Source organism: Meles meles, chromosome 3, assembly GCF_922984935.1.
Source record: "Meles meles chromosome 3, mMelMel3.1 paternal haplotype, whole genome shotgun sequence".
NCBI lineage: Eukaryota > Metazoa > Chordata > Mammalia > Carnivora > Mustelidae > Meles > Meles meles.
The window spans coordinates 159,152,866-159,180,128 of record NC_060068.1 but is presented as its reverse complement, the minus strand read 5'-3'; the positions used below and the strand labels follow the sequence as shown (position 1 = coordinate 159,180,128).

The 27,263-nt window shown below is 36.8% G+C and overlaps 1 protein-coding gene across 8 annotated transcripts in view; it reads right to left on the bottom strand.

Annotated features, from left to right (window-relative positions):
• Nucleotides 1–27,263, bottom strand: part of DROSHA (drosha ribonuclease III) — a 120,988-nt gene that overhangs the window by 51,146 nt on the left and 42,579 nt on the right. For 7 of the 8 annotated variants that reach the window (XM_045999362.1, XM_045999361.1, XM_045999367.1 and 4 more), the window contains 4 exons: nt 18,066–18,235; nt 11,129–11,253; nt 9,397–9,496; nt 7,843–7,950 (listed from right to left, as the gene is read on the bottom strand). In XM_045999362.1, coding sequence (XP_045855318.1) covers nt 7,843–7,950; nt 9,397–9,496; nt 11,129–11,253; nt 18,066–18,235 — 503 coding nt within the window. The remainder of the gene's footprint in view (nt 1–7,842; nt 7,951–9,396; nt 9,497–11,128; nt 11,254–18,065; nt 18,236–27,263) is intronic. The other variant, XM_045999364.1, reaches the window with a different exon arrangement.

Sequence of the window (27,263 nt, the reverse complement as noted above, 5' to 3'; positions counted from 1 at the left end):
TAAAGCTATTTAAATTCTCTCATAAAAACTGAGCAACTGGGTTAGCAAAACACACCTATACGCAATATGAACAATAAAAACTAGACAATAAAGTGGCCCCATGAACGCCTAAATAAGACAGGGTAAGGACAAAGATCTAGGAGATCTCAGCATCTGTGAGAGAGAAAAGACAGGGAGAGTAGCAGGGCTTCTGACAGCCCTGAGAATGCAAGAACCCCCAAATTAATGTATATTCATAGAAAATGTGACCAAAACTGGAGACGGCTCTGCAGATTCCAATGTACTGGGTGAGTACAAGAGGACAGTGCAATGGCGCCAGACTGCTGAAGCCCTATAAATGTTCAATGAAAAACTGAACTTCCCTTCCAGGGTAAAGCCCCATGGTGTGAAGACAATGCTGGGGATAAAAGCCACATTTAAGCAGGAGACGAACAATAAGGAGCAAAAAGAGGGAACCTAGATAAAATAGAGGAGGAAGCAGGTATTAAAAGTCCTTTTTTTTTTTAAATCACTTTGCAAAAACAGTAGAAGGAGGGGCTAATTTGGCTTATACTGCCCTTTTTTTTTTTTAAAGATTTTATTTATTTATTTGACAGACAGAGATCACAAGCAGGCAGAGAGGCAGGCAGAGAGAGAGGGGGAAGCAGGCTCCCTGTTGAGCAGAGAGCCCGATGTGGGGCTTGATCCCAGGACCCTGAGATCATGAACTGAACCAAAAGCAGATACTTAACCCACTGAGCCACCCAGGTGCCCCAATTGCCTTCTTAAAATACAGGAAAATACTTCACTTACTTATTTAACATATTTAACTTGAAGAGCAACAGAAAAGAATCATGATCCAATACCATCCAAGGATTTTATCAAAAAATAGAGAAAAGGAACAGAATAAGATTCCTCAGATCATTTAAAAAAAAAAGAAAAAGAAAAGCCAGAGAATATGCCAATAAAACAGATGAAAGCTATGACCTAAAATTTCAAAACAAGCTAAACAAAATAAAGAAAGCAATTGGAGCTGTAAAAGAAAACTACAAATAAATATTATCATAACTCAGAAATGAAATGACTGGATGAAAGAAGATTTGAAAAGAAGTGACAAAACTCAGGGAAAAGACATAAAAGGAAATAATCATTTTAAGAACAGAGACTAAACAGAATGAAGAAAAAAAAAACAAATTAACCAATGGGCAGTGCTTTGAGAAATAAAATATAGGGAAAGGAAAAATCTTAGAGAAATAAAAAATCAACAGGAAATGAAGGATTCAAGAGAGAGTGACAGATACAGGAAACAAGCAAAGAAGATACAAGAAGCATATAACAGGAATCCTTAAAGAAACCCAAAATAACAGGACAGAATAATGAAATGTGTAATTTAAGGAAACTTTTCTGAGAAAAAAGACGACTTATAAGTATATAATGAAAGGGTACACAGCATATCTGAAAAAATTAACCAAAAGGACTGACAGCATTGCTTTACGCCAGAAAACAATGAAAACGTATTTAAGATGTTAATGAAAGAAAACATAAACCACAAATTTTATATCCAGCTTATGTGGCCTTTATATTTAAAGACAAATGGTTAGGAACATGTAGGACCTCAAGGATCATTCTTTTAATAAGCCTGCCTTTTTTTTTAAGTTTTGTTTTTTTTTTTTTTAATTTATTTGACAGAGACAGAGATCACAAGCAGGCAGAGAGAAAGGAAGAAGTAGGCTCCCCGCTGAGCAGAGAGTCCTATGCGGGGTCCGATCCCAGGATCCGGAGACCATGACCTGAGCCGAAGGCAGACTAAGGAATCTACTAGAAATGAGCTCAATTGAAGAAAAAGGCGGAGGGGGGGAGATAACATGGGATAAACACTAACATATAAACTAGTAATTATCTTCAAATATACTTGTACCTGTAGATAATCTTAAGTGAGTTGATATTATAGGAAATGCTTAGTACTCTACAGAGTAGTACAAATATCAGACAACGAAGGGAAAATGTGAAGTCCATGAACAGCAAGGACGAGGCTGCTGTTTATCTCATAGATACTAACTTGCAGCAAGAGGATAATCACTTCAAATTAGATGCTGGATAAGAGGAGCACAGGAGGGGCACCTGGGTGGCTCAGTGGATTAAGCCGCTGCCTTCGGCTCAGGTCATGATCTCAGGGTCCTGGGATCGGGCCCCGCATCGGGCTCTCTGCTCCGTAGGGAGCCTGCTTCCTCCTCTCTCTCTGCCTGCCTCTCTGCCTACTTGTGATCTCTCTCTCTCTGTCAAATAAATAAATAAAATCTTAAAAAAAAAAAAAAAAAAAAAGAGGAGCACAGGAAATAGTAAACAGTAGTCATTTCCAGTAATGGACAATGGGACACACACACAGGAGCAGAGGGAAAAGTTTCATTAGACTACAAAGGTGTTAACATAAAGATAATCGTTAGAACAGAATTATAAACCTCCCTAAATACAAAGAGATATATAAAGGAAAAAAGAAATCAGCAAAGAAAATGGACCTCATCGTGACCACATAACAAAAACAGTTTGACAGAGGGGAGGCCAAACAAAGAGCATGCGTGTGTATGTTTTGGCTTATATTAAAAAGGAAAATTAAATCATTTTTAAAAGACAGCTATTCTTAGGGCCTCGGGGTGGCAAGAATGGGGTAGAAGAAAGAGATATAAGTTAGATTTTTAAAATCAGACTTGGAAAAAAAATAAAATCAGACTTGGCTTTGTAAGCCTAAGTTTGGAATTACGGTAACTATTTTATAAATTTATAAAACAATATTTAAAAAGAAATACTTAAAATCAAAAGTCAAATGAAATAAATGAATCTGTATAACTGTTTGTGGTCTAAGCACAAGTGACCAAAAAAGAGTAATCTGAGCGTGCAGGCCTTGTGTGATCAATCTGCAGAGAATCACAGACCACAAGGAATACCCTAAAACAAACAACTACTTTCCATAGTCATTTTGTGGTGATGCCATTAATATTGTTATTCTAGGACTACTGTTTTGTGTATTACAGAATAAATCAAATTAGTAAATTTTTGGTGTTATATGGAGTCCCTATATGGGACCAGTACTGAGGGGAAGATTCTTTTTTTTTAAGTATTCTAACTAATAAATGCAGAAAGAAAGACAGAATTAAAATATCACTTTGGCAGCTCTTAATAAATATGGGTCTATGTCATAATCCATCTGTGAATAGTAATGTCACACATAAAAAAGAGACCATGGATGGATCTAGAGGGCATTAGGCTAAATGAATAAACCAGAGAGAGGAGACAAAAAAAACTTTTTGATTTACTTATATGTGAAATCTAAAAAATAAAGCAAATGAACAAATAACAATAAAAGTGAAACAAACTCATAAATACAGAAAACAAACTGGAGATTACCAAAGAGACAGGAGTTGGGGGAATAGATGAAATGGGTGATGGGAATTAAGAAGTATAAATTTCCAGTTATAAAATAAATACGTCACAGAGATAAAAAGTACAACACAGTAATACCGTAATATACTTATTGTGGTATTTTATAATGTAAATAATTGTTAAATCACTATGTGTTGTACACCTGAAACTAACTTAATTTTATATCAACTATATACTTCAATTAAAAAAAGGCACATGATTGAGGAGAAATACATTCTAATTTGAAGACTTATCTCTTCAACTGAAAAATGGTCAGATTAGGTCAGATTTCTATGAACAGAACTTACCTTCTAAAAGAACTATTAAATGTTTGGATTATCACTTATAAAAAGACACACACAGAAAAAGAGAGAGACACCACACTACCACCTATGAAAAAGTTGTTCAAAAAAATAAACTTAAATCTGATCACTGCCATACAACAGAACTTTCTATGATGGAAATATTCTGCATCTCTACTGTTATAATAGGCACTAGCCAGATAGTCTTAATAGACTATTAAGTGCTTGAAATATGGCTAGGACAACTAAGAACTGAATTTTAAATTTCATTTAATTCTAACTAATTTAAATTTAAATAGCCACGTATGGCCAGTGGTATTCTATTAAACAGCAGTTTATGATAATTTATAGGAAATATAAGGAAGAGAAGCACATGTTAAATGATACCATGAAGCTGCAATCAGCAAAACCCAGATTAGACTTCAGGAACACTACAGAACACAAGATCCAGGTTCTTCAACAACAAGAATTTGCAAGGAAAACAAAGGGAAAAATGGAATGAGAACCTAAAGAGACTTAAAACAAACCAACTCACGAAAATGGTCTGATCTCTTCTGAATGGCCTGTTGGAGCAGACTGAAACAGATGTAGCAGACAATCAGGAAAACATGACAGTGACTGTGAGGTTACAGAGATGCTGCTGGTAAGGACTGAAGCTGTGTGATGATGGCACAGAGCTAACCACACTTTTCTCCCTCATCTTGTAGAAAATGTTGGAAATTTGCATAACAAATTGTAATTCTGAAAGCTCTCTATCAGGTCAGTTAGCCTTCAAACAAAATCTTGTTCTCTTCCTTTACAAGAAGCACTACCTCTCCAGTTTAAAAAAAAAAAAAAAAAAAATCAAGTATCTCACATGGTCCAAAAATTTGTTAACAGTAACTGTGAAGCCATATGTCTCTTGGAGGTATCAATCTCTATTTCCACCCCACGTTCTAACTTAGAAAATGATTCCTTGAATGTGTTGTCCAAAACCTCCTCATCCTTGGAGATACTTATTTTCACTATTCGGTCCCCCCCTTGATAGATCATGGAGTGAAAATATCAGTTAATGTGGTACAGCACGGCAGCCTTCCACTCCACTCCAGAGTCACTGTGGGAAAACAGCACAGCTATTAAGGAGTCCAAATACAGCCCCGCGTCTACTCAGTACAAATACCAACCACCACAACGCAGCTCCTTCTCCCAGCAATTCTCCATGCACCTGGGCCTCCTTAGTTTTCTCAAGGAGTCAGCACCCCCAAGTGCAGCATAAGCTTTATGCGGGTTAGAGAACCATAATGGTAGCAGATTCCTTGCTCCTTTTTTGATGTCCCTGTCACCTTTATCCATTCTCCGTTCTTATGGCTCAGTTTATTGATCCCCATGAGTCACCTCCTTACCAAAGTGAAGTATCTATAAGATACCAATTCAAGCTCAGTGGGCAGAACCCCACTCTTAAAATACAGATCCTGCACCAACATGTTGACTTTTCTACCTTTTCTGAGACTGTTGAATTTTTCAGCCTCAGTTTCAGGTTTTACTTCCTGCTCGCCCCACCTCTGTAGTCAGAGTAGCCCAGAAGTCACTAATAAACAGCAACACAGAAAAAAACCTTTTAATAGTCTGGCTCTAAATATGGCTTCAAGTTCTGCATTTAGCCCACATGTAATTACAGGTTCCGGGCCCAGTCCTAGAGTTCCATTCCTTCTAACATTGGATGGGGCAATAGGTAGAATTTTCTAACGTCATAAAAACCCCAGTAACTTCTCTGGTTGGGAAATTATACTTCTAGAATGAGAGACTGGTACTTAGTGTTTCTCCACCTTAGATTTATCACAACAGTTTTACCTCTGGCAGCAGCCAGATAACATCACAAGGCTTTTGCCAGCAACCTACCAGCAATTACTACTGATGAACAGTAGGTTCTGCATCAATTAATTACCAAACAGAGAATCCCTCCCCCACCCCCACCCCCAGAGGGTTTTAGAGAAGTGCTTTTTGCCCTTAAAATTATGCATGAGTCTATCTGTTCACAGGCTTCAGGATTATTCAAAGTATTCATTTAACTCCTATTTCTCAGATTCTTATTCTTCCTTAACAAACATACTAAATGTCTTTATTCTGAATGTTTTAAACTGCATTATTACATGCCACCTGCTATCTTATTTGAGGAACACACACTAAAAGAAGCATTTATTCTAGGTTAAGGAATTAAATAAGGCCAACATTACTTGTAAAAAACAGGAGGATTGGAGAATGGAAACATGGCTTCTAAACAGATGGCAGTTGTCTTTGGAAGAGGGGGTCCTACAGAGGAAGGGACTATTATTAGATCAAGGAGTAGTCACCTTGGCAAGAGTTTGAGTTAGGATCCAATTTCTCTGACCAGTTAGTCAAAGGAACTGAGTGCTTTTGCCTGCCAATCTCGAAACAGAATGTGAAATCTAATACATGAGGAGATGATGACCTCGTCCTCCAGCTGCTTCTAATCTAGCTGAGAAGCCAGACTAAGGTATTTGTGACACAGCTGAAGAACACGGAACTGTGGCAGAACAGATTATTCCGCACCCTTGCACGGGCATTTCTCCAAAAGAAAGGGGGCAAAGGGCTCAATGCTTTAAACAAAATTGTGTTCAGTGCAACAAAACTGCCTTAGGGCCCCGCTACATAGGGTGGAAATCCAGTACAACTGGATACTCCCTCCATACCTACCGCCCACCAACCAGTTCTTCTTTATCTTTTTACAAATTAGGGCTCTACGGGGTTTTGTTCAAAAAACAAAAAAAGAAAAAAGTTCAAAGTTAACCAAAAACCCAAGTGTAAAGCCCACTGAACTGAAAGATCTCTAAGGTCCCTTCCAGTTACTAATGCTCTCCAATTTTATGATGTCTCTATCAACTGACTTATCCCTGACAGCACCAGATTTTGAGCAGATTGCTGAACATTCTGCTCAGTGTTCTTACGACGTCTACCTTAGGATGACATTATGTCGGTTTTAGAGAAACAGAAAGCTCCAAGAAAGAATCAGCAGAAGACACTTCTGAATACTTACAGTAAAAAAACAAAAAACAAAAAAACTGCTCAGTTAGCAAAATAACTGAAGATTTTGTAGACACAGATGGCTGCCATGGTAGAGCATTATTCTCGAACTATCTAGTAACATGGCATCAATAGCAGTCCATCTTAACATAAAAATATGTAGCTCTGGACATCACAATGTAAATGAATCACCTAGAAATCCCTTTAATAATAAGATTAAATCCCACCGTTCAATGTAATAATTAAATGCTAACACTGATTTAAAGAAAAAACACCTCATTGTGATGAAATAAATACCCAAGACAGCCTGAACTTATTACCATGCATGCTGCCATCAAAACAGTGAGTGGAAGCTTGTAAGTATTCTTCCCAACGGCTGAATACAGCAAAATACACTGCCTGACCCCTGCCTGGGTACTCACTGCCTTGGCTGTAATTCTCACGAAATGTAACCAGTATCAATCATAACAAAAGAATGAAATAAAGACTCAAAGAATATGCTCAGTTTTAGGGGTCTCTAATCTGGTATAAATTCCACTCATAGGGAAAACAAAAATAGTTATCAATGAGAGTCAGATACAGCTGAAATGTTCCTCTATTAGTTCACCCAAGGAAAAACAATTATCATTTGGCTCAAATAGGAAATTTATACTGATTTTGTTCATTAATGCCTTCCGTTCTCTGCAGTACAAGTTTGAGTCATCATCAGTCTGGAAAGTTCAGACAACACTGTCTTCAGGAGTCTGCCTGTAGAACTGCTGGAGTTAACTCTTTGGACAAGCACCCACACATTCGCTGCACACAGGCAGGTGCATTTGAAGAATACACTTGCCTTCACTCAATAGGCAGAGACAGAAAGCATTACTAAGTAACTGCCCCCCCACCTCACCACCATGCACATGCGTGCGCGTGCGTGCACATGCACACGCACGCGCACACACACACACAAAACAAGGCAACATGAAAACTAATATAAAAACAAAACCAAAATAAGAGAAAACAATTTATGGTTGGTGTTCCATTTAGCTATAAGATAGTATGTTCTATAGAAACTTAACAGAATTAGGAAAACTTTCAAGAAAGAGATATATAGGTATAAATGTGTTCTCAGAGGTGTCATCACCTGACAGACGTCAGAACGGATGCCAGTTTTCCAAAATCCTTGACTACTTAGCTCCACTGTTACTTCTCGCCTCATTGTATTCTTCTGTCGTATTTTTTGGAGCGCTTCCTAGAAAAGAACTCATTATGAGTAACCTGACAGTTGTGAAGCAGTATTAAGCCAAGCATCAAGCATTAGAAAATAAGCTGGATTCATTCAATATCACCTTTACATTCAGGTATTCAAACCTCTTCATGCCAAATTACAGTATTTTACTTGAAATAAAGGCCAGGATACTCTAAGCCTTGGGTATAAGCCAGCCTATCCTGGTAACCAGATAAGAAAAAATCTAAACCAAATCAGCCATTCTGGTGAGTTCAAACAAAAAAAAAAGTGCCCTTTTGCTGATAAAAGAGAGAAAGTGTGATGTTTGGGACTTAAAATCAGAATGCAAAAATTATATTTATATCAAGCCTTATGCTAAGCATTTACATCTAAGAAAGACAATCAGTAAATTAATCTGCAACCCACATAATTCTAAAAGTTGCCTTCTAATTTGCAAAACCCTTACGAAACCTCTTATAGCAAGGGTACATTTTCTTTAAAAAAGACAATTATTTAAAACTTCTCAAGACATGATCAGGAGCTAACTCTTCCCTCCAAATAATTAATTATAAAAAAATTTTATATCCACACACTTATTCAACAAAAATTTCACAGGAATTCATAACAACAGGAACTATCACACAGCCTGCACCATTGATTAAATGGCTACTACAAATCAAATACCACTGGAGGAAAGTTAAATGGAGTATTTCAGAAGTCCACACAACCACCTTTCTCCCCGGATCCAATGAGAGAGAGAAATTTCAGTCAGGCTCCCCAAGCCTTGGTTCCCTCTTATAATGAAGCTATCTGGCTCAAGTCACAGGAAGTGACAGGACCAGAATTCAAAGACTTTTCTCAGCTTTAAAGCCTTGCTCTCTTATACCCAAAGCAAAATAAAACATCAATGAGACAAAATTTATGTTGATACTGAATCCATTTATCCTTAAAATTATGAATTAAGAACTAAAACATAAATGATCCTGGAATGCAGAACAATACTACACACTGGTAAAAAATATGAAATTCGGGATATAAAACCTTATATGTTTACCCTGCTGAACTAACAGACCTATGGAAGACACATGAAAAGCAGTCTTTTATGACCTTAAGACCAAGAAATTTGAGTATGACCCAAATTACATTATGTACAGTCTACTCAATGATAAAAGGTTGACCCAGCAATTGTAAAATTTGAAAAATTTCTATAAGATACATTTATTCCCAATGGTAGGAATCCATTAAGAAACAAGCCTTTTTAGTAGGGTAGTGGAGGTAATGTTCTCTTAGATACTAAAAGACGAAAAAGAAATCCATCTGTCTACTAATGTGAGGAGAGAAAAGTATGATTTTTTTTTTTTAGAAGTGTTTTTCCATCTTATTCTAGAAGCATGGTGTAATGCGATAATATTGAAAATAAACCTGAAGCACATCATTATCAATCCTGGAAGAACAGGACTTGATACCAACCTCCCTTTGCGCCAGCTTCTGTTTGTCAGTTTGTTTAACTTTGGGACTATTTGCTAGGAGGTGGCGAAGTTTCACATAACTCTTCCACAGTTTCTGGTACCTAAGGAAAAGGACAGACAGACATCTCAGACAAAAAGCAGGAGAATCTGAAGTGCAATAAAACCAGCTGTTTCAATAGGCCTGCTGAATCATAAATTACATTCTTTTGGGTATCCTTAATGGCAACAAACCATCATTCTAAGGACGGATCTGATCTGGGGGCAGTAGAGCAGGATGACCGAGAGTCATCTGGAACCTAGTGATTAAGCTGATAATTATATGTCTGTGTTGAAAATGAGGTGGCACTACATATGCCCGAATCTCTCGGGAAAGAATTCCAAAGACACATAAAAACCAACAGAAAACTTGTATCATTCCTCAACATTAACCTATTTTATTTAAATATGTACTTTCTGAGGTTGTTGAAAGAAAGACTCCTTATTAACAAAGACACGGTCGGTCTCTGAAATGCCTACATTGAAAGTAAAAGTTGGAGAGTATAAAAAAGAGAACGCCGTTTGTGCCCATACCCAAGCTACACAGCTGGATCCATTTCTCCACTGGAGAGGGAAAAAGACAAATAGTGTGCACCAATTTGTATTTACCACTCAAAAACAAGCACAGTTGTTGAAGCCAAATAATGTGATAAGCTAGATCAGTCTAAAGGATCCTGTTAAAGCGTCCTGGGAAGGAAGAGAAATGCAGTCCTGTAGCAGCACACAGTCCTGCCATCTGAGAGTCCACGATAGCCTATCACATTCTACTAACATTTGTGACAAGAAGGGACTTTCAACGAATTTTCTGTCATATTGAAACTGCTCCTTTCTTGGCCTTAGCTGGGTCTCTCCTTTTTGGTAACAATTTTTTAGAGAATGGAGGAAAGAAAGAAGTACTTACACAGTGCCTGGTTCACTGCTTCATACTTTTATCCAAAGGGGGGAAAAAAAGAACAAAACCCTTTAGCCTCTTCTAATGTATCAGCCAGAATTGTATTTATGAACTGAAAATCTCCCATGCCCTTTTCTCCCATTATGAATCCTTAAAAAAAAAAATTAAGTCAGGAAATTGTTTGTTTGTTTAACGAGGTAGGAAATCCAAATACTTCTGAAGAATATAATGGTACTATTTCCATTCCCACACATCCTCATCTTCTCCCAGAAAAACACTAATAAGCCAGTTGGAAAAACTCAACTGTGGAAAGTAACATCAATTCTAAGAGTCAGAAGTCATGCCTTCTCCTTACAACGCAACCCTTAACTTTGCATGGGATCTTGAGCTCTTATTAAGATGCCTCCCAAAATAGAATTCTGCATAAATCCGGCAGTGCTAGGAACATGGTGCTACTTTCCTCTAGAGTGCACTGAAAAAATAAATAATAATAATAACAATAAATATTGTTATGATGAATAAAGGAAAAGTTCCTTAAAAGTTAAAAATATACGGGACTCACATTGATCAAAATTGCCAAGGATAATCTACTGAATAATAATTTCCTGCAGTCAAATCAATAGAGAAAATAATTCTTCAGGAGCTACCAAAACCTGTTTCATTTGGTAACCTAAATTTGGAAACATGGCTCATTTCAGGTCTTAATTTTTTAATAAGAAAACATCCACTAAAGGATATTCCTCTGCTAATTCAGCTGTTAGTAGAAGGTGAAATTGGCTAAGACAAACACCGAGAAATATCTTACTGTGGGTCTCCTGCATAACTCAACTGTGCAGGGCGTATCCCAAAGTGGACGATAATCGGAAAAGTAATCACATCGGGGTTGAACTGTTCACGATCCAGTTGATCGATGCGGACAGAGCTAGGTTTCTAGAGAGAAAAATCAAAGCCATTTATTCCCATAAGAAGTCTTTCAGTATTGACTTTAACCTAAGTAATGAAGAAATTAATCGGATTTTTCCTGGGAAAGCCTCATCCCCCAAGGGAAAATGTCATTTAAAACCCGTTACTCATAGCAGTTATACTATATAAAAACTATAATGTCATCCCCATAAATGAGTCTGTGCCACTTGGCATAACGAACAATGATTTTGTCCTTTTTTGCAGTCCACATAGAAACCTTTAAAAATTAAGCTTTTAAAAGGACACCTAGTCGGATATAATTTTTCCTTAACCTCTCCAAAGGCACAGGGGGAAATATTCCACATCATGGGGAAGAAGTGTGATGGCTTAGTCTGTTTCATTTCACATTTCAAATGAATGGCAAATGAATGGCTTACTTCTATTCAGGATGCACAGATGCCTCTTTATATACTTTTTTCCATTAGTTCTTTGTGTACCTGTTTTTCCTTTTTTTTTTAATTGTCATATAATTCACATATAACATTATGTTGGTTTCAGGTGCTGGGCATAATAATTCAATATTTGTATACACTATGTAATGATCACCACAATAGTCTAATTAGCATCTGTCACCATACAAAGTTACAAAAATTTTTCTTATGAGAACCACAAGATCTCTTAGTAAGTTCCAAATATGCAACACAGTACTGACTTACAGTCAGGACATTATATGTATTGATCCCCTTTACTCATTTTGCCCACTCCTCTTCCCCTCCCCCTTCTGGCAACCACCAATCTGTTCTTTGTATCTGAGTTTGGTTTTCTGATTGTATGATTTCAGTGTTTGTCTTTTTCTTATTCCACTTAAGGCAATACCTTCGAGGTCTAACCTTGTTGTTGCAAATGGCAAGACCCCATTCTTTTTTATGGCTGAGCAGTATTCCACTGTGTGCGTGTATCCATTCATCTACTGATGAACACTTAGATTTTCTTCCATATCTTTGCTATTGTAAATAATACCACAGTAAACATAGGCGGGCCTATCTTTTTGAATTAGTGTTTTTGTTTCCTTCAAAATACCCAGAAGTGGAACTGATGGATCATATTTTTTAATTTTTTGAGGAACTCCTATACTTTTCTCCATAGCAGCTCCACCAATTTACATTCCCACCAACAGTGTACAAGAGTTCCCTTTTCTTTTCTTTTTTTTTTTTTTAAAGATTTATTTATTTATTTGACAGAGAGAGATCATGAGTAAGCAGAGAGGCAGGCAGAGAGAGAGGAGGAAGCAGGCTCCCCGCTGAGCAGAGAGCCCGATGTGGGGCTCGATCCCAGGACCCTGAGATCATGACCTGAGCCGAAGGCAGAGGCTTAACCCACTGAGCCACCCAGGTGCCCCCAAGAGTTCCCTTTTCTCCACATCCTCACCAACACCTGTTATTCCTTGTTGTTTTGATAACAGCCATTTTGAAAGGAAGGAGGTGATAATTCATTGTCTTGATTTGCATTTTCCTGATGATTTGTGATGTTGAGTGTCTTTTCATGAGCCTGTTGGCCATTTATTTCTTCTTTGGAAAAATGTCTCTTCAGATCCTCTGTCCTTTTCAATTGGATTTTTTGGTGTTGTTATTGTGCTATGTGAGTTTTTGTTTTTTTTTTTTTAAAGATTTCATTTATTCATTTGACAGAGAGAGAGATCACAAGCAGGCAGAGAGGCAGGCAGAGAGAGAGGAGGAAGCAGGCTCCCTGCCGAGCAGAGAGCCTGATGTGGGACTCGATCCCAGGACCCTGAGATCATGACCCGAGCCGAAGGCAGCAGCTTAACCCACTGAGCCACCCAGGCGCCCCTTGTGAGTTTCTTTATATATTTTGTATATTAACCCCTTATTAAATATCTGATTTGCAAATATCTTCTCCCATTCATTTTGTTGATGATTTTCTTCACTGGATGCAAATTTTTTAGTTTGATGTAGTTCCATTTGTTTACTTTTTCTTTGCCTTTGTTGCCAGATACAAAAAATCAGCACCCAGACCAATGCCAATGAGCTGCCACCTATTTTTCTCCTGTAAGTTTTATGGGTTCAGATCTTACATTCAAGTCTTCAATCCATTTTGTGTTAACTTTTGTGTTTGGCATAGGGTAGTATGGTCCAATTTCATTCTTTCACATGTGGCTGTCCAGTTTTCCCAATACCATTTATCAAAGAGACTGTCCATTCCCTATTGTATATTCTTGCCTCCTTTGTTATAAATTAATTTACCATACATGCACGAGTTTATTTCTGGGCTCCCTATTCTGTTCCACTGACCAATATGTCTGTTTGGGGTTTTTTTTGGCTAATGTCATATCATTCGATTCCTATAGTTCTGTTGTATGGTTTGAAATCAGGGAGCATGATGCCTCCAGCTTTGTTCTTCTTTCTCAAGATTGTTTTGGCTAGTCAGGATCTTTTGTGATTCCACACAAAATTTTAGGATTGTTCATTCTATTTCTGTGAAAAATGCCATTAGAATTTTAATAGGGTTTCCACTGAATCCATACGTTGCTTTGAGTAATATGGGTATTTTAATAATATTAATTCTTCTAAGCCATGAGCACAGAATACCTTTCCATTTATTTGTGTCTTCTTCAGTTTCTTTCATCACTGTCTTATGGTTTTCAGAGTACAGAACTTCTATCTCCTCAGTTAAATTTATTCCTAGATATCTTATTCTTTTGATGTAATTATAAATGGGACTGTTTCTTAATTTCTCCAATAGTTCACTATTAGTACGTTATAAAAATACAACAAATTTTTGTGTACTGATTTTTTTTACCCTGCAACTATACTGAATTCATTTATTAGTTCCAACAGTTTTTTGGTGGAATTTTCAAAGGTTTTCAATATGTAAAGTCATATCATCTACAAATAGGGACAGTTTTACTTCTTCCTTCACAATTTTGATGCCTTTTATTTCTTTTTCCTGCCTAATTACTCTGGCTAGGACTTCCACTACAATGTTGAGCAAAAGTGAGCATCCTTGTCTTGCTCCAATGTATTCCTTTAATTCTACACTTTTAAAAGAGAAAGTATGGTGACACAAAAATCAACTGGGTAAGCTTCTCATTATGTCCATGTAGGCCATTTTAAAATTTTAACAGAAAGCCTCATTTTAAAAAAAAATCTAATACAGGAAGAGGTGAACAGGTGGTTCCTTCTTCAGTTAACAAAATATGTTTCTTTCATCCTAAAAGTTTCTTTGTAAAAGGATGATAAAATCATAGAGTTTTCTCAACCCCCTTGCTTATTTTCAACTCTCATAGCAGTCCCTACTTAGAAACTAAATTCTTACCAACAGATTGTGGCATCTTTGGCTCAGCTACTTTAGAGCCAAATGCTACAGAATCGTTCCACGTGGAGGCCAATAAGCTTCGTTTTGTCATAAAGCAATGCCCACAACCAGAGTCTGGATGGTGGCCTGGTTTGTCCAGGACACAGGGACAACCTTCTAGCAACTGAAACAAGCTGGATATCCCACTCCCCAGGCTGTAGCCCCAGTCAGTCATCCAAGAAATCCAAGCAGGTGACAAAGTGAACAGATCTGTGTAAATTCATGCATGTTAGTTAATAAACAACTTATGCTTAAGTTTTAAAAGGATATTTGAAAGTCACTTAATGGTCAAAAGGTCAGTAGGTATCTGAAAAAGTTGACCTCTGCTCTCAAAATTAATAATCTAGAGAAGATTTTGATCACAGGTAACCTAATAAGAAATTATGTTAAATGCCCATCATCATCAGTAGCAACATAGTATTTAGGTCTAGGAATTGCTGCCAAGATTTTGTATATCAAACCAGCAGGATACAGTTTTAAAAGAGGAATTGCACAACTGAAAATGCTAGTAAATTATTAATGTTTTCATAATTTTAAACACCATGCTATGGCATCACCCAGAAACAGTGATTTAAAATATCTGGAAAGAGATGAAATAAGTTCTAGACTTTGGCCACACCTTATAATATCCATCATACCAGCTTTGAGGAAGAATAAAAAATATTCTCTCTAATGACCAAAGTATTCCCTGGCAGAGGCAAAGTGCCTCGGGAGGGAGATTAATTCTTTTAAGTTCTGAAGCAATAAAGCACTTAATGTGACCATAATGGCTTGAAAAATTTAATAAATTCCCCAATATTCCTACCACTGGGTAATCTTTCAAAGCAAGTACTGCAGAGGATGAATGTGGTGCCATGTCTACTCTGTTCTATTCGCAAAAGATATAATGAAAGGATGTTTTTGTGATACTCCGTTTCCAGGATATTTTCCTCCTTTAAACATAAGTTTTATTAACTTTAACATATTCCCAAGTCTGGCACTCAAACTTACCTTTCTTTATTTCTGATTACTTTTCAACATAAATCTTTCATCCTGACTAATCTGGTTTCATTATCTTCAAAATTGGCCATATATCCTCCCAAGTATATACATTTAATCATGCTAATAAGTTATACAATTTTTTGATTCCTTAAAGACCTCCCTGTAGCATTTGTGAAGTATCCCTGGCAGCCTGGCCAAGTGATCTCCCCTGAAACTATAGGCTTTCCTGATTGGCTTTTGTACTGACTGGTCCACAGATTCAACAATTCATCACAGACTCCTTTCACATGGATATGTCATTGGTCTGCGCCTGGACAAACAGCATATAAAACCTTCACGAGCACCTGACTCACACAGAAGTCTCCCAACAAATGGGTTAAATGAAATCATTGTAATAGAATAAATGTTCTTCTATGCCAGTGGCTCAAAACCATGAATGTGTGAACCAGAAAAGCACCTGGCGATTTTTTTTTTTTTTTTTTAACAACAGATCCTTGGGTCCCTCTACTTGGGAGTATACATGGGGTGGGGATGATCAGGGCATTCTTACATGTTCAAAAGCTCTCCAACTTATTCTAGGGTTTCAAGAAATGTTAACCATACCATGGAAAGAAGTCCCAAGGTAAACGTATTCCCAAAGTGTGCATGCACTGTAGACCATGGAACTCTTCCAGCAGACCCACCAAGATGAAAAGGTATGTCTCTCACCACCCTCACTCCCACCCATGTTCTGACCCCACTATAAAACCAGAAGGAGAAATGTAAATTTACAATATGCAACTGTTTAAGAAGAAAAATCAAATTCACAGTTACACTATCGTGATGCTATGATTTGTATATTTCTTTTAGCATTACTTTAACAATTAGTTATGTGGCTTAACAATATAATAGCAAAAATTGTACGCTTTTCTTAGTTTTATGTTTAAACATGCTTTTAATAAACACTTTCACTTTCTAGATTTGTTTGAAATAATCAGTATCTGCTGGAATATTTGATTTGCAAATAGTAACATTTTGTTTGTGCAGATGTTACTGTCATGCTACAAAAAGTTGATCCAGAGTTTTTATTTTTATGAATCAAGGCTATTAAACAATTTGGCAGCCTTCTAAAAGCAACAGCTTTGTTTAAATAGATTATTCTGTTTCTTTACATAAAAATATTTTAATTCTCCATTTCTGGAAAACTTTATTCTGATAAGATGCCAATATCTAACTATTTTATGAAACAATGACATACTTCAGAAAAAAAATTATAATTCATACAAATATATAAAGCTGCATTTTCTTTATAAGAGAAATCTACTTAACTTTTAATTCTCTGCTCTTAGTTTTTTATATTTTTACTTCAAAAGTTAATATTTGAAGCTAATTTTAATACAAAACACTTAAGGAAAAAAGAAATGGGAAATATTTGTAATAAGTATGGCAAAGGATCAATAAAAAAGGACAATGATATCACAAAAGAAAATTAGACAACAGATATTAATAGGCCATTATCAAAAGAAAACAGAACAGGCCAATAAACATTGAAAATATCAATTTTTGCCGAAACCAAAATAAATACCAAACTGAACTATATAAATTTTTCCCCTTTCCCAGTTTTTTTTCCCCTCCCAGTTTTTTTGTTAAACTAGTACATTATAACCAATATGAACAAATGGGCAAGCTCATATGTTCTTGGTCAAAGTACAAATTTTACAGCCCTTCTAGAAGGCAGTTTACATGTATCAAAAGCCTTAAAAATGTGTCTATCTTCAGCCTATTAACTTCACTTATAAGACTTCTTCCTAAAAAATTAAATGGACACATATTCAAAGACATACATGTTCATGTATATACGTGTTTATACACACACACGTACAAATTCAGTACAGCAATACTGGTGATAACAGAAATCTGAAAGCAATCAAGGTGTCCAATAATACGGGGTTAATTAAATAACTTAGGAGCCTTTTAATTACACTTGTAAAGAAATTTAAGACTATGGAAAAATAATTTTATGATTATTATTTCTGGAAGAGGATGAGAAGAAAAAGGTCTAAAAATGAATAATTGTATAATGCCAATTTTAAGACAATATGAAAATCTCTAAAGAGACTAGAAAAATGAAGATGGAAAATGGAATTATGGATACCTTTTAGTATCTTCTTTGGGCTGTTTCTGCTTTCTTAACTTTTTATAATGAAGATACATTACTTTTATACTCAGAAAAAAATCAGATCTGAACATATCTAAAAACTTTGACATTCTCCACAATGGGCAGAATTTACTAATCAGATGAAATTACTACTAAAATATGATTACATTGATTACATATGATTACATTATAGCATTTTTTCATTTACTAAATATTTAAAAGGAAAAATTACTCAAAGGACAAGAATGAATACTTTAAAACTTTTTAAATGTTCTGTTACTGTTTTTGTGAACATTCAAACTAGAAAGAAGGTGGTTGAGTCTCAGATAGTATAAGCACCAGAACATACCGTTCCAGGGTTGGTGACAATCATGCCTTTGCATTCTTCTGCGTATTTCTGCCACTCAAGTTCTTCCCACTGAAGCATATTGGCAATCTCCTCTTCAGGGACCAGGGCTTTGCTACACCGTAACAAATAAAGGAGAATCTGGTGCATGGACAGCACTTCCTTTCCTCCATCTTGGGTGGGAGTGGAAAGAGAGGGAAAAATACAGCTACTCAACAGTCAATCATCAGCCCAATAAGGAAAAACAAGATGGTGAGGGGAAAAAGAGCATTTATAAAGAAGTAATTTAGAATTTACATTGTTTAACCAGGTGCCAAATAATACAAAAGCCATTTGTTCATTGATGAACAGTGCTCATAAACCATCTCATTTACTAAAATGGCAACAACAACATTATAAATGATAGAAGGTTCCATTTGTGAGGTATGAATATAAAAAAAGTGCCTACCTAAATAAATTTAAAACCACCTAGCATAAGGAGCTACGGGTCGTAATATACAGAACTATGTTATGTCTTAAATATTTTATCATTCTTTCTAAGGTAACAGATGAAAGCTCTTTAGAAGTGATGTTACTGTCTTAAGGAAATTCTAAGCTTTTATGAGATATTTATGGATGTTTCCAATAAGCTATTGTTGCATTATGGTCTAATTTTTTGGTGCTAATGTGCTGCACCTGCCATGATGAATAGCGCTAAAAAGCCTGTACTAATATCATGAAGATCATTACGGAGTTAGTACATGGAAAAAATACCAAGTACTCTGAGGCTTACAGAAGCATACATTACCAAGTACAGAGGATAAAAACAACAAAGGACACAATTAAAGTACCTTGGAAAGAGCCAATTTAATCTGGTACTTGATGAACCAAAGGCATAATACTGGGTTCACAGGCTTCTGCCTTCTCTTTGAGCTTAACTTCTTGATCAATGTGTACAACCACCTTGTACCACTTTTCTTTGCTTAATCCTAACCCAAGAAAGGACAAGAGCTCTGAAGGTTTGGAGGTCACAGACTACCCCCTCAGGTCATGAGATATGCTAGGAATACCAATATAGGGCCAAACACTTCATGGAGAAACAAGGGACCAAGATGGTAGGGATGGGTTGGCACAAATGAGAGTGTCCTATTTGTGCTAGAGGAATTAATGGCACCCAAATAATTTGGGGTACTAGAAAGAGGTTGAAAGATCTTTTTTTTTTTTTTTAAGATTTTATTTATTTATTTTTCAGAGAGAGAGAGAAAGCACAAGCAGGGAGAGTGGCAGGCAGAGGGAGAAGCAGGCTCCCCACTGAGCAAGGAGACCGATGCAGGGCTCCATCCCAGAACCCCAGGATCATGACCTGAACCAAATGCAAATGCTTAACTGATTAAGCCACCCAGGTGTCCTGAAAGTTCTTTAATAAGAGTTGTTGGGGGAGAAGAGAAACTGGACAGGACTACACATCTGAGAAAGAAGAGAATAAAGATCAAAATTTCTTTTTCATCTGTGTGGCCTTTTTTTTTAATCTCACACGCTGTTATGGAATTAAACAGCATTGCTGCTATAGAGCTACCATATATGCAGGCATGCATTCATTTATTAAATACTTGTTTATATTTCACAAATACTTACTGAGCATCTATTATGCAGCAGGCACTCTTCCAGACCCTAGAAGTGCAGGGGTGATCTAAAAATCCAAAACCCTTTATATTCCAGAGAAGGGTAAGACACAGTAAAAAAACAACCACAAAACAGACCAGGCCAAGATAAAAACTCTTCTATAAGGAATCAAAATGGCCGAAGGACTGCAGCTGTATTTAAAATGGTGGTCAGGGAAGGAATCTATGAAGAGGTGCCATGAGAGCAAAGACTAGAAAGAAGCAAAGGAGCCCATTGTGCAGGAATCTGGGAGAAGAGTGTGTCAGAGAGAACACACAGCAGTAGTCCACGGTAAAGTGTGGTTGACGTGTTCCAGCAACTGCAAAGAGGCAACGTGGATGGAATGAGCTAAGGAAGAGAGTGTGAGAGAGGTGGCAGGAGGTTGGATCTTTTAAAGCTTCTACAGAGCACAGGAAGAGCTCTGAATTTTATTCTCTGATGATCGGTTTTATTACCATTATGTTCCAGGCACTAGAGTGGTCCCATGTCACAGTCGTGGAAAAAACAAAAACACAAGCTCTAAGCCCTCAAGAAGCATGTAGGCTAATGATGATTAATCAGAACCATTCTTAGAGGAATCTTTGTAGATAACACTCTGAAAACAGAGTTCTTAGTCAAAGCCAGTCTCAAAAAAAAAAAAAAAAATTGTCCAAGAAGTGACTAAAATACAATCAACCCACATGAGGACATGTTCTACCTACTGATTCAGATTATTGCTCACAGCAGTGAAATTTTTTATGCCTCATTACAAAGCATCTGCTTTAAACCCAAGAGTCACCTTTGATGAACAAACTTCCAATGTAAAGGGCACATTTCTCAAGAGTCTGTCTCAAAAGACATTTCAATCTCCCTGCATATAACATGCTTTCCTTAATCAGCGATGCTCCCCTCTTCGCTAAGGAGCCCAGCAAAGCCATAATGCCTATCACAACGCCTGTCTGTCTGAGCCCACAGTAGTCTCTACTTCTAGGGAGTCTGAGGCAAACAGATGGAAAAGAGAACACTAAAGCCAGAATATGTTGATTTACACCACACGTGTACACATAGAGAACAGCAGAGAGAGAAAGGAACCCTAGAGAGCCTTGAGAAGAACTAGCACACTGACTAGATTCACTAGGAACCAAGAAAAGAGTAAAAGAGTATTTGGCTCATAATCTCTTTATTTGGTAGTCTCACTGAAGAGCACTGCAGGCCTACAAGAACCCATCAGAAGCCCAGCAAGCCATAAGAAGGAAGAGAGTGTTGTTTTGTTATAAGGCTTAGAAAAAAAGGCTCAGATTTTATTTGGGGAAGGTGGTGTATGGTAGAAAGAGCAAATATATGCAATGCCAGGTAGACAGAATAGCACTGACATGTCCCCACCAGCAGTTACAGAGGGCTGACTTCATGGCACTGCAAATAGAAGTGAAATAGACTAAGTGCTATGAATTTCAAGTGAAAAGACTGAAAAACTAAAAAAGCTATTGGAAGAGAGGAATACTTGAGCCTACAAACCAAGGACAGGGCCCAATTTAGGAGAAGAATACCTGCGAGATAAAGAAAAAGGGTCACAGGGTGTCTGGGTGGCTCATCGGTTAAGCATCTGATTTCGGCTCAGGTCATGATCTCAGGGTGCTGGGGTCAAATGCCATCTCAGGCTCTGCACTCAGCAGGGAGTCTGCTCATCCCTCTCCCACTGCCCCCCCCCAACCCGTGCGCATACACACGCACTCTCTCTCTCTCTCAAATAAATAAATAAGATCTTTTAAAAGAAAAGAAAAAGAAAAAAGGCCACCAAATGCCTGTCAGAACGCTTTTACCTATTTTGGGTGCAAAGCTGCTAATGAGAAAGGAGAGCTTTACAGCAGCACAGAAACTAGAAACATTTAAAAGCACACATACATCAGATGCAAAGTCAGTAATGCTGAAGGAGAAATTATAAATCCATGTTGAAACTGCTAAGTATTGTAAATGGCAACTAAAGTCTGAAGAGACAGCTATTTACCACTGTGACAAAGCAGAAACCCAGGACACAGAACCTGAAATGCAAGGTTGACCGAGGAGGGGGATTGAGGCACTGCTCCAGGTTGGGTACTGGGGCACAATCTTTATGGAAATATTAAAAAAGGAAGACAAGACTAGAGTCCTGTCAGAGCCCGCAGGGCAAGGACTGCATCCCTCATACCCAGTCTAGTAAAAAAGACATTCCATAAATATCTCTGGGAATGACTTTCTGAAGCAGATAAATAACATAGCCACTTGCTCACAGACGGCCATGAATTTACTAATGTTAATGAATTGGCTCTTTTGGTTTGTCTGCTTTGCTACATGTTTATGTTGGGGATTTATGGAACTATGTCACTGAGGGCTAGGAAGTAATTTTTATCTCATTGGCTGAGATAAATAGGACATGATATAAATGAGAAATTAGAGCGGGTAAGCTAAGGTTAGCAGGAATTCTGCCAGCACTGGGACTGGAACTGTGACAACGGCTCATTATTCGGGAAGAACTGGAGTTTGTGTTTCAGGGAATGAATCTGGACAGTCATTAATGAACTGACAGACTTTATAAACTGTTTCTTAGAGACCCAATTCTCTCAGTTTATATTGCTTGATTATTTATATGGTGGGGGGGTAATCTGTTAGGGAATTTGTAGTAAGAATATGGCTGGTTAAATGAGCATTTCTCAACAGTGTAATAGTTATTTTAAGAACTATAAAAATACCTTCCTCTTTGCCTACACTGAGAGTAACTGTATAACTGCATTATTGTGTCTCCTGTATATTCCTACTAACATTTCTTTACATAATCTTAACTTTTGAAAATTTGTATTAATGGCTATTTTCTAAACTTCCCCCCAAAAGCATTACTTTCCAAATAGAAAAAGATGCTCTATCGATGGTTTTTAAAACCACACTCAGCTCCCCAGGAGTTTTGAGATAGTTTCCTAGCCTCTGGCTCTCTCTCAGCCATACCTGCAAACTTCTTCTCCAGAATGGGGCAACTTTCAGAAATCAATCTGCACAATAACCGATTTGCAAAACTGATTCAGGAATTCTGAAGCTTTCCTAACAGGGATAATATAACCAGTGAACAGCCTTTCCCATAAAAGCAGTCTTCCTATCTTGAACTATGCCCTGCCCTAGCCCCAGCTCCAGCAAGAATAAAGCCTTAAACTAACACTATGAGAGCTCTTATCAATGGTTTGGCCACCAAAGGTAGAGCGGGTACTGGAAGGAAATAAAAATTTGAGAAAATCCTTAAAAATCTCAATAAACTGGTTGCTCTGTGACTTGACTCCTGGCCAACTGGCCTGAATTAAATAATCCCTGGTTTAAACTATAAGCTTAATTTTGGATAAAATTTATATGGAGCAAATGAAACAACTATCTTCAAAACTATCTATTCAAAACTATCTTACTGGGTAAACTGGGAAACTAAAGAAAAAGGATAATGACTGATAAAAACTTCAATTAAATATAATAAATTGCTACAGATGAAAAGCAAATGAGCACGAGAGGATTGTGAAATACCTAAAATATATGAAAACTGCTCATTCTCATACCAGTTCAAGTAATATGCAAATAGTAACTATGAGATTACTTTGTGTCTCTCAGATCGACACAACTGTAGAAGTCGTGATATCCAGTGCTGACAGATATATAAAAAAAGGATACTGCTAAAAATGCCAGTTAGAGTTACATATCATGTCCTTTCCAGAGTACAACGGACAACCTTTTCCAAATGCTATCATAACAAATAATTTTACTTGTAGGATTCTACCTTATAGATGCCTAACGCCACTGTCAAAGTATTTATACATAATGGGGAAAAAATATACCTCCAAAATATTTGTCACTAGAGGATTTGTCATAAAAATTAACGTCCACTCCTTCTATGGAATGCTATGAAGGTGTTAAAAAATGAGGAATGTATTTTTATACAGGATATCTGACATAGTTGAGTAAAAAAGGCAAGTCGTAAAACATACTTAGCATTATCCCCACCTAAAGAAAAAAGCATAAATTTCCTTAAATAGGGTAAAATGAATACAAACCAAACCATATATAGCATCTGTTCATTTTCACATGTCTAGAAGGGGGTATTTACTTTTTTACTTTATATACTTTCATATCGTTTGTGTACACACACACACACACACACAGTTGGGCCAATAGAGGGCAAAAGTAACACTTCAATTCTGTGAAGAATGACCTTATCAATAAACGGTGGAGGATCAACTAGATATTCATATTGAAAATAAGGAACCTTAAAAAAAATAAAATAAAGATAAGGACTTGATTCATACAGCAACTGGAAAAACAAGTTTTGAGACAGATGAGAGATCTAAATTTCTAGAAAATATAGGGAGAGTATCTTGATGACCTTAGGATAGGCAAAGATTTCATAAACAAGATAAGCATAAAAGAATATGTAATTTGGACTATATTAAAATTAAGAATGTCTGCCCATGACAAATCACCATTAAGATGATGAAAAAGCAACCCAAAGAGAAGGTACTGGCAACCTACACATCAGACAAAAGTCTCAAATATGGGGGGGGGGGGTATGTATGTGTGTGTGTGTATATATATATATACCTAACAAATGAGAAAAAGACATATATCACCCAACAGAAAAATAAACTAAAACTCAAATACGGATTTCAAAAGATAATATCCGGTCAATTAATACATGAAAATGATGCTCCATTTCATGTCATTAGGGAAGTGAAAATTAAAACTGTAAATGATACCTCTGAACACTCATCAAAATGGCTAACTTGAAAAAGAAAGAAAAATGCCAAGTGTTGGTGAGAATGTGGAATAATCTAAACTATCCTCTACACTGCTGGTGGACAGGGAAAATGAAACCATCATTTTGGAAAACTGTTGGAAACTATCCATAAAGCTTAAAATAAACACAACTAGAATGTCCACTCCCAGGTAAATATCCACAACGGGAAAGCATAAATACATGCTCCCCAAAAGGCACGTACAAGTGTAATGGTGAATATATGCAGTCAAATGCTCTACCACTGAGCTATACCCCCATAATGGTGAATATATGTATGCTACTCGAAAGAGCCAAAAATATGTAATACCCAAATGTCCATTAATCACAGGTTAAATACACTTTTGTCATACTATATAATACTATGTAGTAATGAGAATGAACCGACTACAGTTAACGGGAACGGGTGTCTCAAAAACACTTATTACAAAAGAAGACAGAAACAAAAAGGACACACAATTCTAGTTTAAACAACAGGTAAAATTAACATGGTGTTTTCAAGTCAGAATAGAGGCAACCCTTGAGAAGCTGGGAGGTGACTGCAAAGGGGTCTTGAATGCTGGTAATCTTGATCTGGGTGCTGAGAACAGAGTGTATTTGCTTGAAAATCACTGCGTCTTATATTTATGCTATGTGCACTTTTCAGTGTTTGTGCTATACTTCAAAGGTTTACTTTTTAAAAATAAGAGATAATACCAAAGAATGTTTGAAAGTACATTCACTCTCATTAGTAACAAAAAACATGAATAATTAACTAAGGCACTCTTGTGATCAATTAAATAAAGCCAGTAAACAAGTTATTGAATCCCTGCAATGTGCCAAGTAGTATGTTTAGCACTGATACAAGACAGACACTGTTTACTCCTTAGTCTCATGGACTTATAGGAAGGAAGGAAGGAGGAAAAAGTGAAGAAAGGGAGGAGGAAAGGTCCAAAATGTGAAGACTAAGAATGTATTTTTCATGCAACATAAACTGATGCTATTCTTTTGATAAGAAATTTGGCACTAAGTACCATGTTCTTAAAATTATCCATCTGCTCAATGAATTAGTAAAAACTAGGATTCAAATCATATATTAGTATGATGACAACTAGGTAGAAATAGCCTATGCACAGAAAAAAAAATGAAAATATACATTAAAATGTTTTTCTTTTTAATTCACCATTTTCTAAAAGATTTTAATGAATTCATACCATAAAAAACAACAATTATAATTTGTCACTCAATACTAAAATACATTTTATACATTAGATATTTTTCTGTATCTTTCAGGGTGTTTTAATATATGTATTTTCAAAGGGAAGTCTAATGAAAAGGTAAATCCTGTTTAAAAATAAATCACTAGGCCTTTTTCTTTATGACAACCTAAATGTTATCCCTACAATAGTTATAAGAAACATTTTGCAAGAGTTCAAATCCCACAAAGTAAATATCTGACATAAGATTTTTGTTTAAGATGATTTTAAAACCATCCACTTCCTTTTAGAGATTTGCTTGGTCATAAAATGTCTAGAGGAAGACAGAGGAAGAAAGAAAAGGCTTTCAACAAGCTCACTCTAGCACTGTCTTCTAGTAAGTTTGCTGCTAAAGCTCCACTATAAAATCAAAGATTTTATATGCAAAGATGCACCCACATGAATAGACTTCTCAATAAAATAAAACCAGCTGTACAAGGAGAAAAGCTTTTGAATGCATTTTCCAAACGAAATAAGCATTAACAATAATACCAAAAATATGAGTAACTCTATCCTAAAATAAAAATAAGCCATTGTGACTGAGTGTCTGAATTGAGGAAAGGGTATCAAGGACAAAATCTTGAGGCAAATCTAAACTAGAATGAGTAGATGAGAAATAAAAGGCCCAAAAGACAAATCAGAGAACCAGGAGGAAAGCAAGGAGAGCTCAGCACACAGAAGACAGGATCAAGAGTCCAGGGAAGAGACCAAAACTGCAGTGTGCCCACTGGATGTGGCTGTGGGAGACTGGCTTTGGCATCAGCAGCTGCAGCAGGGTGGGGGTTAGAGGGAGAGGGGTGCCCAAGCAAAGCAGGGCTGTGAATGGACCAAGGGCTGACAGGCTCAAACCAGGGTTCTGAGGCATAGGGGAGGTAAGGTCTCTAGCTCCCAGGAGGACAAGAGGCATGAGGAGAGCATGAACATAGGGCTGACTTCTTGAAATTGCTGACCTGTCAGCAACACATCACATTTTACATTCTGAAAAGATCCCCAGCTGGAATCGTGGACCACAGATGTATTGCAGCAGCTAATTGTTTTTTCCCCAGTATCAATGAGTGACCCAGAAATAGGACAAGAACAAGCAAACGGCCAAACTGACATTTCAATGGAAGGTGATGGGACTGAGGTCGCTAGAGCTAAGACAGAAGTCAGAGCACAAGACTTAAGTGAGAAAGCAAAGAAAGGTAGCTATACACAAGGAGAAAAGGGGATTCAGGAAGAAACAAAGGGACTAGGGCATGAGAGGGTGGATGAATTCAAAGATGTCTCCAGAAAGTGAGATGCCAGAATGAGATTCTAGGGATGGATTCATTTATGTGACGATTTTGCAAACAAAAAGCCATCAAAGAATTCAAGAAACCCAGCCATTTTTAAAAAACACAAACTATAACGACATACCTCATAGCTAGACTCTTGAAAAAGAATTTAAAACTTAAAATACTACTTTAAAAAAATAAAAATAATATACTTATATATTTTAATTAGTGAGAAAATAACATTTTTTCCACTGTAAAGTGAATGTGTCAAAAAATAGGAAAAAACCACCAATAA